The following is a 17,799-nucleotide window of genomic DNA, read 5'->3' on the forward strand; positions in this document are numbered from 1 at the left end:
AAGCAACAAGAATAACAACAAAAATCCAGCATTTTAATTTTTGAAGGAAGGGCTGGAAAAGTTTAGTTGGACAACATTTTTGAAGCACGATCTGGGCATGTGCTCAGCATGGTCAGGATGGCTGCGGGGGGGGGGGGGGGGGCTCCTGTGACTCTGAGTTACACTTTGACCTGAGTAACTCCTGGAGGGGTGTGTGGCTAAAGTGGATGTTAGCAGTAATGTGCAGCAGACAGATGGCTGTGGTTAGAGATCTAGGATGGATAAAGGTTGAAGGAGCTAGGATAGCAGTGTTTATTTAGGGAGGGGTAGAGGTGGGGGAGATTGATAGTGGTTTTTAAAAGATAATTATTTTCAAGTATTTGAGGGCCTGTCATATTGAAGAAATCTTGGGATTATTCCTGGGGAACTCAACTTGTGTGTCAGAATCATAGGGAGGTGGAGGCTTGCTTCTGTGAGCAAATTATGTCTCCAGCTTCCTGTCAGAGGTGCATTGAGTTGCCTCCAAAGATCTGGCCGGCTGTTAGGGAGATTGGCCAAAGATCTTGTACTGGGCAGCTGAGAAGTGGACTGAATGACCGCTAGGTCTCATCAGCTTCCCATTTCTGAATCTCAGGGAAATATTGCGAGCTGACTGGTGATGTGCTGAGAAGGCCCTTTCAGGCCGTGCTCAGGAGCTGCATGGGCCGCTCTTGCAGGAACTCCGGGCTCTGAGTACTAATGTTGTTCTTTAGTATCTACCTAAAGAATTTGACATTTCTTTTTTGTTTTTGTTTGTTTGTTTGTTTTTTCGAGACAGGGTTTCTCTATGTAGCCCTGGCTGTCCTGGAACTCACTCTGTAGACCAGGCTGGCCTAGGACTTAGAAATTCACCTGCCTCCCGAGTGCTGGGATTAAAGGCATGTGCCACCACGCAGGGCAGAATTTGAAATTTCTGTCTTTGGGTAAATACCTAAATCAACAACCATAAAACTTTGGTTTTGTGTTTTGTGAGACCCCCCTTCAAGATCTGTAGACACTGAACTTAGTAGACATCTATAATAATAGTTGGAACTGTGTTTTGAATAATAAGTGCCATTCTTAACTATGCTTTTAGTTACCAGCAGCTTACCCCACAAAACTTGGGAAATGAACAATATTTTTTCTTTGTAATTTTTTTTTTTTTTTTTTTTTTTGGTTTTTACGAGACAGGGTTTCTCTGTATAGCCCTGGCTGTCCTGGAGCTCACTTTGTAGACCAGGCTGGCCTCGAACTCAGAAATCCGCCTGCCTCTGCCTCCCGAGTGCTGGGATTAAAGGCGTGCGCCACCACGCCCGGCGTAATTTTTAAATTACCTTTATTATGGTGTATGGTTAGCATTTTTTATTTTATTGTTGTTCATTTCTATTGTACCTGATTTGTAAATTAAAGTATCGTTATTGTGTGTGTCCAGGAAAAAACTAAAGCAAGGTAGTACAATATGTATCAGGTACAGTATCTCTGATCTAGGCCTCTGCTGGAGGTCTTGGAACTTTCCCCATTGGTAAGTGGGAATACTGTCTGTGTGCTGCCTGTAGGGAAAGTGGCTCAAGCTTAGGTCTTGTATTTCTCCACGAGGCAGTAATAGGGCTGGGGACCAGAGCCTTATCACTGCCTCTGCAGAGGCAGAACTAGCTGAAGCAGGCGGCTAAGGCACAGGTGAGAACTGGATTGGGCTCAGATTCCAAAATGATGTCCATCGAGCTGTTCATTGCTACATCCTCAAGCCATTTACATTTATAGTTATGCTGGTGATTACATGATGTTTTTGGGTGGTGGTGGTTTATTTGGATAAAAAGACAGTTTTATGTAGCTGAGACTAGCCTCAAACTCTCAGCCTTCCTGCAACCTCTTAAATGCTAAGATCCCATGCTTATGCTATTATATTACACCTAGCAAAATGGTGCTATGTGTGAACACGCTGTCATCTGGATAGAGTGGGCTGAGATGGAGACGTTACTGGAGAACAGTAGGTCTGGCCCAGTTCCTGGGCCAGGATTGTATCAGTACCAGATTGGAGAGCAGAAGTCTGAGCGCACTGCTGCCCTGGCCAGCTGGAGTCAGATTTGTAGGGATTGTCTTTCTGTTGAGGTGTGGGATGAGCTGGAACAGGTGTTAAGATAAGTAGAATACTGCGTTATTAAAAGGTGAAGGGGTGTTTACTGTATTCATTTCAGTTTGCCAGCCTGTGCCATACACAGATGCTACACAGAGCAGAGCACCAGAGTGCCCTGATCCCATACAGATGGCGAGGTTGGAAATTTCCCTCTGTGACCTAGCTCAGCTCAGCTTTACTGTGTGTCTTGTCTTAAGTTCTGGTTTCTTTGGAGACAGTTTCACTGTGTAGCTCTCCGCTGGCTTTAGACTCCCTTGTAGACCACAGACTTCTTCAAACAAAGATGTTGCTGTCTCAGCCTTCTGGGTGCTGGAATTAAAGGCCTGTACTATTGTTTCTTTTTTATATTTATTTTATATCTCTGGTAGACGCGCACCTTAGACTGCTTTCACATGATTACACTTTTGATAACAGGATATTTTATTTTATTTTGTCCTTTGAGAGGTTTGGGGCAACGTATACCACAGTGTGTGCATGGAGGTCAGACAGACAGCTTTGGGGGGAGAGGTCTTTCCTTCCACTGTGTGGGTCCTACGGAGTGAACTCAGGTGGAGCAGGGGCCTTTACCCACTGAGTCATCTCAAGCCTGTTTGACAGATGTGGTCTCTTAAATGTTACTTAAGTTATTATGTGTAAATAAAATCCTAAAAAAAAAAAATCCTGCACAGAGTGCACCTAGTGCCTGCTTGGATAGAGTTGTCCTGTGGCTGGATTGCACAGTACCTGCCTCTCAGTGTGTTTGTTTTGTACCTGATAAAGAATAATGCTGAGAAATCTTTATTTTTACAAGTTTCATTATTAAGAGTCTTCTCTCTCTCTCTTTTTTTTTATCCTTTAAGGTCTTGGTTTCCTAAAGATGTCTTTCACTTGAAGAGTGCAGCCCTTCCCGTTGGTGAACTAAGACAACTCTCCACATTGCCTGGCAGTCAGTCCTCTCTCTTAACGATGGTTGTCCCTATGCTGTTGCTTCACATGGGCTGGGATCCTCTGCCCTTGTGTTGAATTGTGACTTTCGAATGTGCAGGTTGTGTTAAGTACAAGGCGAATCTCTATGGGTAACGTCTGTGTTGGAGAAGCCATTTGTCAACCATGGTAAAACTTGCAAACCCACTTTACACAGAGTGGATTCTTGAAGCGGTGCAGAAAATCAAGAAGCAGAAGCAGCGGCCCTCAGAAGAGAGAATCTGCCATGCAGTCAGCACATCCCATGGGTTGGATAAGAAAACAGTCTCGGAACAGCTGGAACTTAGTGTTCAGGATGGCTCCGTTCTCAAAGTCACCAACAAAGGCCTTGCTTCATATAAGGACCCAGACAATCCTGGGCGTTTTTCATCGGTTAAACCGGGCACTTTCCCCAAGCCAACCAAGGGGTCCAAAGGACCGCCGTGTAATGATCTACGCAATGTGGATTGGAATAAACTTTTAAAGAGAGCCATCGAAGGCCTTGAGGAGCCAAATGGCTCCTCCTTGAAGAACATCGAGAAGTATCTGAGAAGCCAGAGTGATCTTACAGGCACCACCAACCATCCAGCCTTTCAGCAGAGGTTGCGGCTAGGGGCCAAGCGTGCTGTGAACAATGGGAGGTTACTGAAAGAAGGACCACAGTACAGGGTCAATAGTGGGAGCTCAGATGGCAAAGGTGCGCCCCAGTACCCCAGTGCTTTTCCGTCCTCACTCCCGCCCGTCAGCCTTCTACCCCATGAGAAAGACCAGGTGAGTGAGCCCGGCGGTATCGATGCCCTGGAGATAGTACTGTTTTACCTTTCACTTCCACTTAGGCGTGTTCAGCCTGTGGGTCCCAACCCTTTCGGCAAACATCTATCTCCCCAAATAGTTACAGTACAATCCATAACAGTAGCAAACTTATAGTATATAAAGAATAATTTTATGGTTGGCTGTATTAAACGGTCCCAGCATTAGGAGGCTGAGAACGACCGATGTGGACGGAAGATCTGAATGGAGATTGAAATGATCAGTTGTTTGTGCCTGGAAGCTGGTTTTTATATTTTATATTAGGCTGTTTCGTAGCGTGATTGTTTAAACATCATTTTATGACACATTGAGGGTTTCTTCAGTGGCTAATAGTTAACATAATACTCACATGACTTGCTTTATGTTGTAACTACCAGGTAAACTAGAATCTACCTTCTTCAAGCCCAAGAAAGGAGAGTGTGGGAATTTTTCTTCCCTTAATTGTAGTGAGAAAAACCTCCATACTTATTTTAATACTGATAATCTTTGCATATTGTGTGACCTAAATCCCTTCTGTTTAAAGCCATTTATTGTCAGTGGTCAGTGTGTGTAGGTGAATGTTTAATTTATCTTGCCGCGTTTGGTGTATTTGTCTATTTTTGTGTTTGTGTGCACACATACCTGCGAGCCCTAGTGCACATGAGGAGGTCTGGGGACAGTTGCAGGTGTTCTTCCTTCCACTAGGTAGGTCCTGGAGATCAAACTCAGGTTGATAGGCAGCAACTTTACCACTGAGCTGTGTTGATGGCCCAAGGCTTTATGTTAGTTTTATAGCATTGTAAGTGTGTGACAGAGTTTTGTTTCTGCTGAGATTTTTATGTCTTCAGTTGGGTATGATTTTCTTTGTTTTATTTTAAACTTACTGAGTTAATTTCCCAAAGTCATGCTGAAGTAGAACAGCAGATTGCAAATCAGGTCCTCCAGGTTTTGTATTCCTTTCCCAACTTTTGGTCAAGTGCATTCATTGATAGGGTGACATTGAGCATCGTAAATAGAAAGCGATTGTGCCTGTAAGCTGCTTGTTGAGAAGTATTGAAAGCCAGGTGTCAGGTTCTGTGGGAAGGGTGTCTGCCTGTTCCCGTGACGAGGCCTTCATTTTTGTCTCAGCTCCTATGAGACCCAAGTATTAGCAAAACTGGTTTGCTTCTGTTCTTCCGGTACAAAGAACTCATGAAATGGGTCCTGTTTCCCTTTTTGCTTACCTAGTAGGGGCCTACCTCTGAACTGAGGAAGACCAAGTCTTCACACAGGTATCTGAAGTTTAGAATGGATTTCTTAGCTGTGTTCATACCTTCTTGGTCTTCCACAACATATCCCCATGCCCTAGATAAACTGTTCTATACTTTAAAAAATTACAGAAAATGACTTATTTGAATTCCTGAACACAGCCATTTAGATACCTGTTTCTCCTTGAATCATTTTTTTTTTTAAATTAAAAACAGTTTAAATCTTTACTTAATTCTTTAGAGATAGGGCTTCACTCTGAAGCCCTGGCTGTTCTGGAGCTCTGTATTTAGCCCAGGCTGGCCTCAAACAGAGAATCTCCTGGTTTTGCTTCTGAGTGCTGAGGTGGAATTCTTTAAGGGAATCCAGAGCCATTCCTTCATAAGCTTGATTATCTTTGTTTTTTATCCTTGGCCATGGCAAAGTTGCATAATTATCAGGCACATGGTCTCCATTCAGGCACTGTGGCCAGTTTTGTGTCTTCATGAATAATTGTAGACTCTGGAGAGAGGCATTTTCTGGGTCTGGAGGGGGCAGGACAGGTTCTCCAAAGCTCCCCTCCTTCTCTGCAACCTTGCTCATCATTTCTTGCTGGCCTTATCTTTCCTCTTCAGGCAGCATCTGTACAGAACTATTTTTAGTCTAAAGGCAAAATTCATGTTTGAAACAGTCTAGGAGAGAGAACTGAGACATTTATTGCTTAGCATGCAATTGCAGTTGCTTTTTCTAGGATGTAGATCTTTTAGCTGTCCAGTTAGCATCGTTATTTAACAAGGAAAATTGAGAAAACATGCTCCAGAATATTTAGTTGATAAAATTTGGGGATTAATTGTATCAAGTAATCATAATAAGATTTTGATGGTATTTTATTAGTGAGCAATCTAGTCTCAATCTAATATTAATATGCATACACACATACATATACATACAAACATGTTATTTTTTAGATAAAATCTCATTATGTGTGTAGCGCAGACTGTCTTGGAACTCTGTAGTTATCAGAGAGCCCCCCCCCCCTTTTTGAGATAGGATCTCACTCTACAGTGGTGGTGGCTGGCCCTGAATGCTTTATGCAGATCAGGCTGGCCTCAACTTACAGAAATCTGCCTGCTTCTGCCTCCTGAGTGCTGGCATTAAAGGTGTGCACCACCATCCCTGGCTTTTTAAATGTTGGATGTCTTCCTCTATTGCTCTCCACTGTAATTTTTGAGATAGGATTTGTCACTGGCTATATGGGTTGCCAAGTAATATAGCCACCTACCTTCTCAGAGATAGGATTCCAGATGGGCACCCACTGTAGCCACCTACCTTCTCAGAGATAGGATTCCAGATGGGCACCCACTGTAGCCAGCCTTGTTTTGAGTGCTGGGGATCTGAACTCAGATCCTCGTGCTTGTGAGGTGAGTACTTTACCCACTGCACCATCTCTCCATCCCTAATTTCATAAAAAAAAAAAAAATATTGAGACAAGGTTTCACTTAGTTTCCCAGGCTGGCTTTGAATTTTGGTCCTTTTACCTTAGCCTCCATAGAGCTGGAATTTCAGGTATGTCTGCGTGCTTGGCAGAATTTAGGATATGAATGGAGACTGTTCCAGGATGGTGCAGTCTTAACTATAGTTTGGTAAACTAGTCTTTTAAAGAAGCTGTTATTGTGATTACCTTTGAGAAGTTGAATGTCATTATAAAAGAGGAAATAAAAATAGCAGCTAATGTATTGTAAGCGTAAATGCTGGTGTCTTCCAAGTAGTTGGCACTTAGCTCCTGACTCATAGTTACTGGAAGAGAGGTAGATCGCTGCCCTACTTTTTGCAGATGGAAAAACTGCAGAGCAAAGCGTACGCTTTTTGTTCAAGGTCAGTAGAACTGGTGAACAGTCAGGCTGAGAGTCCACCCAGGTAGTCCTGAGTCCAGGGCTCATTTGTTCTGGGTGGTATCTTAGTCAGCCCTGGGGCTACTCATGAATGGTGGATGTCTCTCTTGCAGTTCTTCAGTAGGTCAGAAACAGTTTTCCTCCAGCAAATAGACTGCCAGAGCTTCTTACTTTTTTTTTTCCAAGCAAGTGCAATTTATAATATCATCAAACTTGAAATGCAGCAGGGAAGTCTGTGCCTCATTAGATTTAACATCATCCTCACTCCTGTGCAGGAGGGGCACAGTGGAAGCTAACATAGGAGGCCTCTGCTTCCTGGCATGTACGTCAGCTCTTCTGAGACTCTGGAATTCAAATCAGGGATCACTATTCTCCCTTCTTAGCATGAAAGTCTTGATATTTATTTAAGAAACCTTTCTCTGCTGAGATGATAGGAAAATGAATTAAACCACTGAAGATAAAACTTTATCTTTGACTGAGCATGGGAACTCCTAAAGGATAGTATTAATGCTTCTCATTAAAAGTGGTAAAGCTCAATTAGGGCAGCTGATGAGGACTTTGGAAAGTCAAATATTCTGAGAGACTTCAGTTATCACACTTTGTGGCAGTAAGATTCCACTTGTACATCTGGGCTTTAGCATTTTTATAAAGTCAGTTTAGTTCACTTTTAAGCAGATTCCTTAGTATTTCACTTTGTTGAGTATCATCCTAAAATTTATTGAAGGTCAAATCTTTGTGTATTTCCAGTACACTGTAAAGTAGGGGAACTCCAGACACATTATGTAGCCCAGGCTGGCCTAATTCTTCTGCCTCAGCCTCCCAAGTGCTAAGATCATGTGGCACTGTTATGCCTGCGTCCCCCCCCCCCCCCAGAGGAATGTGTTTGGGCACTGTGGGCAGGGCGGTGTGACCTTGTGAAAGATTCCTGTGAAGAGACACAGTCCCACCGGGCGTGGTGGCCACGCCTTTAATCCCGGCTCTTGGGAGGCAGAGGCAGGTGGATTTCTAAGTTTGAGGCCAGCCTGGTCTACAGAGTGAGTTCCAGGACAGCCAGGGCTATACAGAGAAACCCTGTCTCGAAAAAAAAAAGAAAAAAAAAAAAAGAAAGAAAGAAAAAGAAAAGAGACACAGTCGTATCCTATGTCAGATTCAGTCACCAGACCACAGATGAGAACATTTTAGATTGTTTTGCTGCCTTCTTTTCTCTAACACCTACCCTCATCTTGTCTCTGGGAAGTTGTTAGTTGGCACTTTGTGAAGCGTCTCACTTAGAGTCCCAGTCTGTGTCTTTTTATGTTGACTTCAGCTCATGTGCTTTGTATCAAAGACTCCTTGTTCTCAAAGAATATTTAGCTATATGTATCCAACTGGAAGTTGAATATACAGCCTTACATATTATGAAATATGCTTTTCAAAATTCTCTGAATTTTGGCATTGACATGGATAAAAAGTCGGTTTTAGAATGGTGAAACCTATTACAGTGTAAAAGATCAGGTGGATCAATGCTCACAGTTCCAAGGTCAGGGAAGCAAGCTTGTGGATCCTGTTGTTCCTGTAATTAAGCTCTAGACGTTCTTTAAAAGGGTGCAGTGCGCCAGGGCAGCCTTTGCCGTCGGGCAGTACCGGTCCAGTCACTGCGGAGCTCTTGGACGTCTCCAGCTAGGCAGCCAGGTCAAGCGGAAGATGAAGTGAGTGACTGGGTCTTTCTATTGCACTTGAAGCATGGCAGCTTGTTCTACTTTTGAACTGTTATCAAGATAGAACTTGTCTAGGCGTCTTGAAGTAGCTTCAGGAGAGGAACAGCATCAGAAGGTTTGATTGTAGAGGGCGTGGTGGACATTCCTGTAGCTCTTAGATCTTAGGTGTGCTTGATGGCTTTTGATGCCTTTCCCACAACACTAATCCTGGCCTGAGGAGCACCAACTTTGGGGAATTGATACTTGTATTCTCTGTACCTACATGACTTTATAACAGTGCTCGCGTGTGTTGCTGGGAATAGAATAGAAGACCTTATGCTCATTAGGCAAAAACTCCTACTGAGCCTTGTTCCTACGCTGTGATACTTTTAGTACCAAGAAAGTCAGTATTTTTAGCTTTGAGGTTATTTTAACAGTTATGTGTTGTTTGCTGATTTATTCTGATTTTATCTTGAATGGCAAAGATTTTATTTTTGTTTTTTCTCCAGACTTCAGCAGATGATGATACACTTTAAATGTTCTCAAAATGGAAGTCTGAGTTGTTGTGTTTTTTTTTTTTAATCTATTTTATCTTTGTATGTTATCGCTAACACATGGGAGATGTCATTGTTTTTATCATTGAAATGACAATTTTGCTTGTAAAAATCCATGATTTTGTTGTGTTTCTATGCTTCATTTTTTTAAGTCTTGAATGTTAAGCTAGAGTAGATTTGGTAAAATTGTTTTCCAGTCACACCAAGATTTAAAATAGGAATCTGAAATCTTCTCAGGCCTTTCATCTCTCCTGTCCATTAATATTTCACATAAACAGCAATTAGCTTACCAGATAAGAGTTAGCCAATGAGTCAGCCCTGTAATCTGCTGATGGCACTCCTTCTGCAAGACCGGGAGGAAAGTGCGTGTATGTTTGCATGTGGGTGCTCTCGCTGCTTCCAGGCAGTGGCAGGAAGTTAGTTAGTCCATGTGCCTCAGAGGACAGGGATGGCCTTGCTGTCCCCTGATGCTTCTGCATGGATAGGAAACACTGCTGAGAAGTTGCCAGGCCTGGGAAAGAAACTGCCTATTGTTGTTGATCTTTATAAAAGTAAACATCGTAATTAGTAGGCTGTAATGTAGTGCACAGTGTACATTTGTAGTTTGTTTATGAAAGGTTATGTTTTTGAGAGTGTGGAATGAGACAGAAAGAAGTATTAGATGAAACAACGTTGGATTAAACCGAAGCTGGTCTCTACAGAGGTCAGGGCAAACCCTGATCAGTGCTCCGAGGGGATCCAGGAGGGAGCTGTGTTAATTTGACAAGTGGGTTTAAAATTCTTGAGCTGCTATTCTTCAGAAACCATCTTTGTTCAAACATCCCTTTTCTAATTTGCTCCACTTTTGATCTTTGATAAACCAGCTGCAGTATTGTTTCATTAACAGACTTGACTGGTTAACAGATGTTTGCTTTGGCTTGATTGTGTCCTCCCTATTAAGAACAGCATAGGCACTCATAGAAACCATGCTGGGCCTTTTCCTGTCTAGCTAGACTGGCAGTTCAAAAGAGCAACCTAATTTCATTTACACGTTCAGTTTTTATTCCTTGGTGTTATTCTGGAAGGCATGTGACATTTAGCTGGTGTTCTCCCTCATCAGGGAGGTCTGCTGTTAGGCCTCCTTGCTGCTGCTTCTCTGCTGTGCAGCCCCTCACTTGGGGTTACGCACTGTGCGTTCTTAGCATTCAGGAAAGGAGGGACTGCGGAAGAGCTGATTGAGACATCATGGATTCTTCCACAATTCAAGGGAAGGAGTGGGAACAGTCTGGAGAATGTAGAGAATCTCTCCCACCTTCTTTGATGTCAGACAGCTGCCATATGGAGTGCAGGGAGAAGGAGGAGAGCCTGGGTCCAGGCTGCCTGTGATCTTCCCAGTACTAGGGCTGGGAGCCAATGGCAGTGTGGTTTCTGTAGTAGCTCCTGATGCTCACCAGTCCTGTTTTTTGTCCAGTTTCCTGCCATGCTTGTGACTCTCTCTCCAGGCATAAATAGGAAGGATGAAGCTCAAAATAAGAATGTAAAGATTATATGGAACAAGAGAAATGGCAGAAGAGAAGAAGGCACAAACTAACCCCTGTAATAAGGTCGTCAAAGATGACTCTGTCCTCATGGTTGACCTGTTTCTCTGGAATTTTAGTCATGTGTTTCTCTCTTATAGCAAAACCAGATTTTAGCTATTGAGCTTGAATTGTGAGTAAACTCACAGCAAATAATATGTGCTTGTGGAAGTGTGGAGGCTAGCTGAAGAACACCAGCTGTTCATTGCATCCTGGGCAGTATGTAAGGGACCTGGGAAGAAAGGTGGGTAGTGGAGGGATCCAGGGCACGCCTTCTTCCTTACCTTTGTAATTTAAAAAATTGTAATGTCTGAATAATACATGCCACATTCTTTCAACTACTGTTATTACTATACCTTTTCTTTCTCTTCTAGAAAGAAAGAGAAAATGAATAAATGAATGTGTGTATGTATAATTTTTGAGCTTAGTTTGGTAGCTCAAACCCTTAATTTCTGGTACTTGGGAGGCAGAGGAGGGTGGATCTGCATTCAAAGCCAGCCTGATTTACAGAAGTGAGTTCAGGACTGCCAGGGTTTTATAGAGAAAGACTCTGTTTTAAAACAAAACAATAACAAAGAAATCAAACAGAAGATAAGTTTGGATGAATTATTGGAATATAACATCATTATGTTACATTCTTAAATATTTAGCGAGGAATGAAAACGACCTCCTGAATAGACCAGCACCATCACTCACGTAAACACTTCAAAAGTGAAGCCAGAGGGTTTACCAAGAGTTGTATTTTCTCAAACGAGTCTTAATGTTATTTATAACTTGATTTAGAACTCAGCAAAGTTCACAAGTGGCATTTGGTCATCATGACTCTTAGCAGAGAACAACCTTTTTGCTATTTCTGGAGACATTGCCAGTTTTGAAGAGTTGTCCTGTAGGATATCTGGAGCTGATACTTTCCCTGGAGATTTGAACACAGGGCCTCCGGAATGCTATACAAGCCTTGCACCACAGAGGTACGTTTTCAGCTTCCAGATCTTCCTTTGTAGATGAAGCCCTTCTCCCCTTTGTGACTAGTAAGTGCTCAGTGCAGGCTTGAGGCCATGTGACTAACCTTTGGTTCAGTGTGTTTGAATTTTCCATTGCTGCTTTGTTCACATACACTTAGCATTTAAAGCTTTGCAGTCTGTCATTCTTTGGTTCTGTGGTTAGGAAGTCTAACACAGTTCTTACCACGGTAGATGATGACAGCAGCGTGACTTTCTAGCTGAGCCTCGTTTCCTCGCTTCTGTTCCCAGCTCCTAGGCTGTTTGCTTGGTTTGACCTTGGTTCCTGTCCTGTCTTTAATACCAGCAATGTGGCATCTCTGATCATTCCTCTATAGGTGCCTGGCTTTAAAGGATGCATAGATTACTTTTGGTGTAGATGGTCAATATTAGTTAAATTTTCACACCAGCCTCCTTCGCTAGGAGTGGTGGGGCATAACTATAATCCCAGCTGTCCGGAGGCCAAAGCCTGACTTATTCAAATTCAGGGCCAGCTTGGGCTCTATACTGAGACCCTGTCTCAAAAACAAAACAATAAAGAGATAAAACCTACTCCTTTAAAAGTTAAAAACCAAAACAAAGTACGGAAGTCCTTTTTCCTATCTGCCAGGTTACTACATGGACAAAGATGAAACAGGCCCCCTTCCCCCCCCCCCCCCAACTTAAGTATGGATGCTGGGGGGTGGCCATCGTGTGTTGCCTTGGTGCACAGTGCTTTACCCAACTTAGATTTTATAATAAGTCAGAGTATGCTTATGGGAGAATGGGTCATTCTGTGGATGTGATGCAGGCCACAGGTTAGAGTCTGCTTGTCTGCGTTCTAGGACCGAATTCTTTCTAAGGGTGGGGAGCAGGGCCTGCCTTTTGTCTCTGCTTGACGGTGTCCCTTTACTAACAAATGAATTTACCAGGATAGTTTAGAAAGTTTGTGGGGCTGGAGTAGGGTTTGAGACAGTGTCTTACTCTGCAAATTTAGGCTGGCCAGGAACCTGTAGTAGCCTAGGCTGGCCTTGAACTCACACTCTTTCCTATCTTAGCTTTTGGCATCCTGAGAGTGCACTGTGCTAGATCCTGCTTCTGGGTTTTTACCTCTGGTTCTGGAAACTCAGATCCTCACGTTTAGATGTTCTTCTTGAGATAGGTTGTGTTCATGGTAAAGGCATGACTTAGATTGTGATTTACAATGTTTTCTGAGGGCTGGAGAAATGGCTCAGCGGGTTAAGAGCACTGACTGCTCTTTCAGAGATCCTGAATTCAATTCCCAGCAAGTACATGGTGGCTCACAACCACCTGTAATGGAATCTGAAGGCTTCTTCTGGTGTGTCTGAAGACAGCTACAGTGTACCCATATACATTAAATAAATCTTTAAAAAATATTTTCTGAGAAATGTGTTTAAAGTTGTAGAGAAAGATTTTTTTTTTTAAGCTAAATGCCCAGAGTACATTTAAAAAAAAAAAAAAAATCACAGTCCAGTGACGTGTCTCAGTATGTGAAGGCACTTGCCTCCGAGCCTCATGACTGGAGTTCAATCCCGAGAGCTCACAGGGTAGGAAGGGGCTGATTCCTGCCTGCTGTCCTCTCACCTCCACACACGCCCCAGTGTGACCCTCACACTCCACAGTAAACACATACATAAAAAATTTTAGAAACAAAAGATTTTAATTATTGTGCACGTGTAAGTGTGGCATGCACATAAATCCAAGAATAGCTTGGTTCTCTGCAAGGTGAAATCCAGGGATCAAACTCAGGTTTTCACATGAGCACTTTACCACCTGAGCAGTCTCAGAGTCCCAGAGCTTCATTTTTGAGGTAGTGTCTCACTGTTGGCTCTGACTGGCTAGGAACTCCCTGTGTAGACCAGGTATGTACATCAGGCTGGCCTGGAACTCCCAGAGATCCTCCTGCCACTGTCTCCAGAGTGCTGGGATCAAAGCTGTGTGTGCGTCACTGGTCCTGTTTGGTGCTTTAGAGACTCAGCAATCTTGGAAGCATTTTATGTCTGCTTCAACCTCAAGCCTCAGTTGAGGACCCTGGACAGGTGGAAGAGAAACCACACAGGTGTCTTTTGATGTTGTTGTTTCGAGGAAAATTCAGAGAAGTAAGCAGCAATTACAGGTTGGCGTTGGGGAGGGGGCTATAGATTCCTTCCCCTTCACAATGAGGCTGCATCTCCCTGGGTGCTGCCCTTAACTGAAGTGCTTTGGAAATACCGAATGTTGCCAGTTGGTGAAGAATAACAACTATTTAGTTATTAGCCTATCATCAGTGTGCTTTCCAGAGCTGATAAAAGCTGCAATCTTTCCATCTGATGAGCTCTGACCTTCTGAAACCTTCCAGTTTATCTCATTTTCCACAGCTACTGAGTATAACACGATACCAACAATTACATCCCCCCCCAAAGCGTTTGTGCCAACTTATAAAATCACCTCTGTATTGGAAAATTGTGTAGTATCTTGATTTCAATTTAGCATGGTATGTTGGTTAGCAATAAATCTTGCTAATGTATGAACACAAGCCTGAAGGCAGCTTGGAGAACACTGATCAGGTGCAAATTGTATGTATTTTGCAAGCATTTCAGAAATTCAGAGCAAAATGAAATAAATAGTTATGACTGAGAGCACCACTTTTTTTTTTTTTTAAAGTACTCTTGTGTATATCCTGTGAGAAAATTCTCAGTCCTCCCGAAGTTCATAGTTTGTTTTGGGGACCATTTTTAATTTTCCTATCTAGTCTGTGGCATTCAATGAAAGCAAACAGGCATGATTGAAAACAAATGTGTTTTTGCCTATAACATATATATGCTTGGCAGTTTACGTTGTGTTTGAAGATCATAGAAAACTATATACGAGGATACTCATTTAAACACATTGTAATGTTCTTATGATTGAAAGTAGAGCTAGCTGTGGTAGTGCATGTCTTTAATGCCAGCACTGGGGAGGCAGAGGCAGGCAGATCTCTTAAGTTCCAGGACAGCCAGGGCTACACAGAAAAACCCTGTCTTGAAAAACAAACAAACAAGGAAGGAAGGTAGGAAGGAAGGAAAGAAGAAAGAAAAAAAAAGCTTACAAAATAATTTTACATGAATCCTGAGTGTCTGTGAGAGCTGCTAAGTTGGTAAATCTTACAGGAAAACACATGGGCCAAAGAAGAGGGGGACCTCCATGGGCGGTGCTGGAGCAGGCACATGACTCTTGGGATTCAGGCTGCCTGGGGTGCGTTTGCCCACATTCTGCCCCAACCTCTTCATTTGGGTCAAATCAACACAAGTCTGTTCTCATAATGTGCAAAACCTGTGCTGGGCCCTGTGGGAATTTCAAAGAGAAGCCATGTTGGAATGGTAATTTAAACAGCTAGTTGAAACCTGTCAAGATGCACAGCTGGGACCCCTTCATTTTCAGAAATTTTTTTATTTTCAATTTTTATCTATTAGTGTTATGTATGAAGAAGATGTATGTGCTGGTACATGCATGCTACAGTACATACATAAGAGGTCAGAGTATAACTTTTAGGGGTTAGTCCTCCCCACTGTAGGTTCAGAGTATAACTTTTAGGGGTTAGTCCTCCCCACTGTAGGTTCAGAGTATAACTTTTAGGGGTTAGTCCTCCCCACTGTAGGTTCAGAGTATAACTTTTAGGGGTTAGTCCTCCCCACTGTAGGTTCTGGGGCTCAAACTCAGGTCATTAGGCTTGCATGGCGGCAAATACTTCTTATCTGCTGGGCAATCTCATTAGCCTTACTTTTAAATTTATTTTACTTTTATTTTAAGTTTATGAATGTTTTGCTTGCATATGTAAGTGTACCACCTGCGTGCCCATAGAGGCTGAAAGAGAGCATCAGATCCATGGAACTCGAATTACAGATGTTTGTAATCTGCCTTGTGCTAGGAACTGATTCCAGGACCTCTACAAAAGCAGCGTGTGTTCTTAACGCTTGAGCTGTCCTCCTATTGGATCTCTTGAGCTGGAGCTACAAGCAGTTGTGAACCTCCTGATAGCAGGCTGCTGGGAGTTGAATTTGGGTTGTCTGAAAGAGCAGCAAGCTGGGTCTTCTCTCTAGTCCATGTTTAGGCTGTTAGTAATTAGGGTTAGGTGTTGTTTAAAATCAATATAGACGTCCTGCAACAGGGCATCTGTGGATTGGTGGGCACACTGTAAACAACAGTGAAGAGAGCTGAGGCCCAGGATGATGGAGGCTAAGTGTCACTCTCACTGTATTTTAAGGAGGTGATGGATAAGACTGATTGCTGGGTCTAAATTTTTGTGGCTTTAATACCATGTAGAGGTAGGTAGGGGCAGGATGATAAGGGTGATAAGGCCAATATCTCCTATACAGTAGGTTTATACTAGCCTGGGCTAAATGAAACCTTGTTAAAATAAAAATAAAAGACCCAATAAACTGGGCCTTATTTGCTTCAAAATCCTGTTTTAAAAATCTGAGTTACAAGCTGGACGTGGTGGTGCACGCCTTTAATCCCAGCACTCAGGAGGCAGAGGCAGGCGGATTTCTGAGTTCAAGGCCAGCCTGGTCTACAAAGTGAGTTCCAGGACAGCCAGGGTTATACAGAGAAACTCTGTCTCAAAAACACCAAAACCAAACACACAAACAAACAACCGAGTTACAGTATTGCTCTTGTAGATAACCTGGGTTTGGCTTCTAGCACCTATTTGGCTACAGATGGCTGACAGACATCAGTAATTCCAGTTCCTGGGGATCTGACACTCTCTTCTGACTTCTGCAGGCACCAGGCAAGTGCGTGGGGTATATATATATATATATATATATATGCAGGCAAAATATTCATACACAAAAAATGAATTTGTAAACAAAAATCTGAGTTATAGTTGTGCTATGTGTTATAGGCCTGAAGTCTCAGCTACTTAGGGGGCTGAGGCAGGGGATATCAAATTCAAGTCCAGCCTGGGAAACTTATTGAGAACCCTTTCTCCAAAATATTTATTTTAATTATTTGTGTGTGTGTGTGTGTGTGTGTGTGTGTAGATACCCAAGGAGCTAGAGGAGTTGGATCCTTATGGAGTTATATAGTGGAGGTGATTATGAGCCGATGCCTGGGAAGCCTGAGAATTGAACTTTGAAAGAGCAGGAAGTGCTTTTTAAACAGTAAACCATTTCTCTAGCCTGAAATTTTTGTCAAGATCTGGGGTTTCTCTCACCCTCTCTCACCCTCACCCACCCACCCACACCTCAATCATGGTGTGCTATTGCCCCCCACACCTTAGACAAAGGAAAGGAATATGAGTTTAGAAAGTTAATAATTCCTTGCTCATAATTAAAAAAAATGTTACAATTGGAAAGTTTAGCAAAGTTAAATACTTTCATTTATTTGTTTTTTCTTTCTATTGTTCTTTTTAGTAGTATTTCAATTATTTTGCGAAAGGGTCTAATGTTGCCCAGGCTGACTTCATATAGCTGAGGCTGACCTTGAATTCCCGGTCCTGTCTGCCTCCTAAGTTCTGGGATAACAGGTGTAAAACACCATACCCAGCTCTTTTTTTCATTCTTTAAAATAAATTGATGCTTCCAGTTTTTCTTCTGAGGCACCTGAGTATAAATAGCTTAGAGAGCCTCCTTAGCATGACACCTTAGGATTTATTCCTTCCCTGCATGGCATATACCTTCCCATCACTGGGTGCATTTTAAGAACCACCAATGGAAGCCAGATGGTGGTGGCTCTAATCCCAGCACTCAGGAAGCTGAGGCAGGTGAATCTCTGAGTTTGAGGCCAGCCTGCTCTAAAGAACACATTGCAGGACAAGCAGGGTTACACAGAGAGAGGCTGGTGGAAACAAAACCTCCACTAACTGTTAGTGACTGATGGATAGATGGATACTGAGAAGTAAGCACCCTAGTCTCATAGACAGCCAGTCATTTTCCCCAAATAGTAACAATTTCTTACCTGATCATTTTCCAAAGATACTCTACACACCTCTGTTTTTTTCTTTTAAAAAAATAAAAGATAGCTTTTCATGCGTGCTTAATGGAGCATGTGCTATTAGATGCCAGACTAGACCATGAAG

At 42.7% G+C, this 17,799-nt stretch overlaps 1 protein-coding gene across 8 annotated transcripts in view; it reads left to right on the plus strand.

The window, feature by feature from the left end:
• Positions 1 to 17,799, plus strand: part of Kat6b (lysine acetyltransferase 6B) — a 174,027-nt gene that overhangs the window by 14,291 nt on the left and 141,937 nt on the right. For all 8 annotated transcript variants that reach the window (XM_085828410.1, XM_085828408.1, XM_085828413.1 and 5 more), the window contains exon 2: positions 2,971 to 3,844. In XM_085828410.1, the coding sequence (XP_085684536.1) occupies positions 3,221 to 3,844 (624 nt within the window). In that variant the 5' untranslated portion in view covers positions 2,971 to 3,220. The remainder of the gene's footprint in view (positions 1 to 2,970; positions 3,845 to 17,799) is intronic.

The sequence above is a fragment of the Mus caroli genome, unplaced genomic scaffold (genome assembly GCF_978045245.1).
Source record: "Mus caroli unplaced genomic scaffold, Mus_caroli_1 scaffold_12, whole genome shotgun sequence".
NCBI lineage: Eukaryota > Metazoa > Chordata > Mammalia > Rodentia > Muridae > Mus > Mus caroli.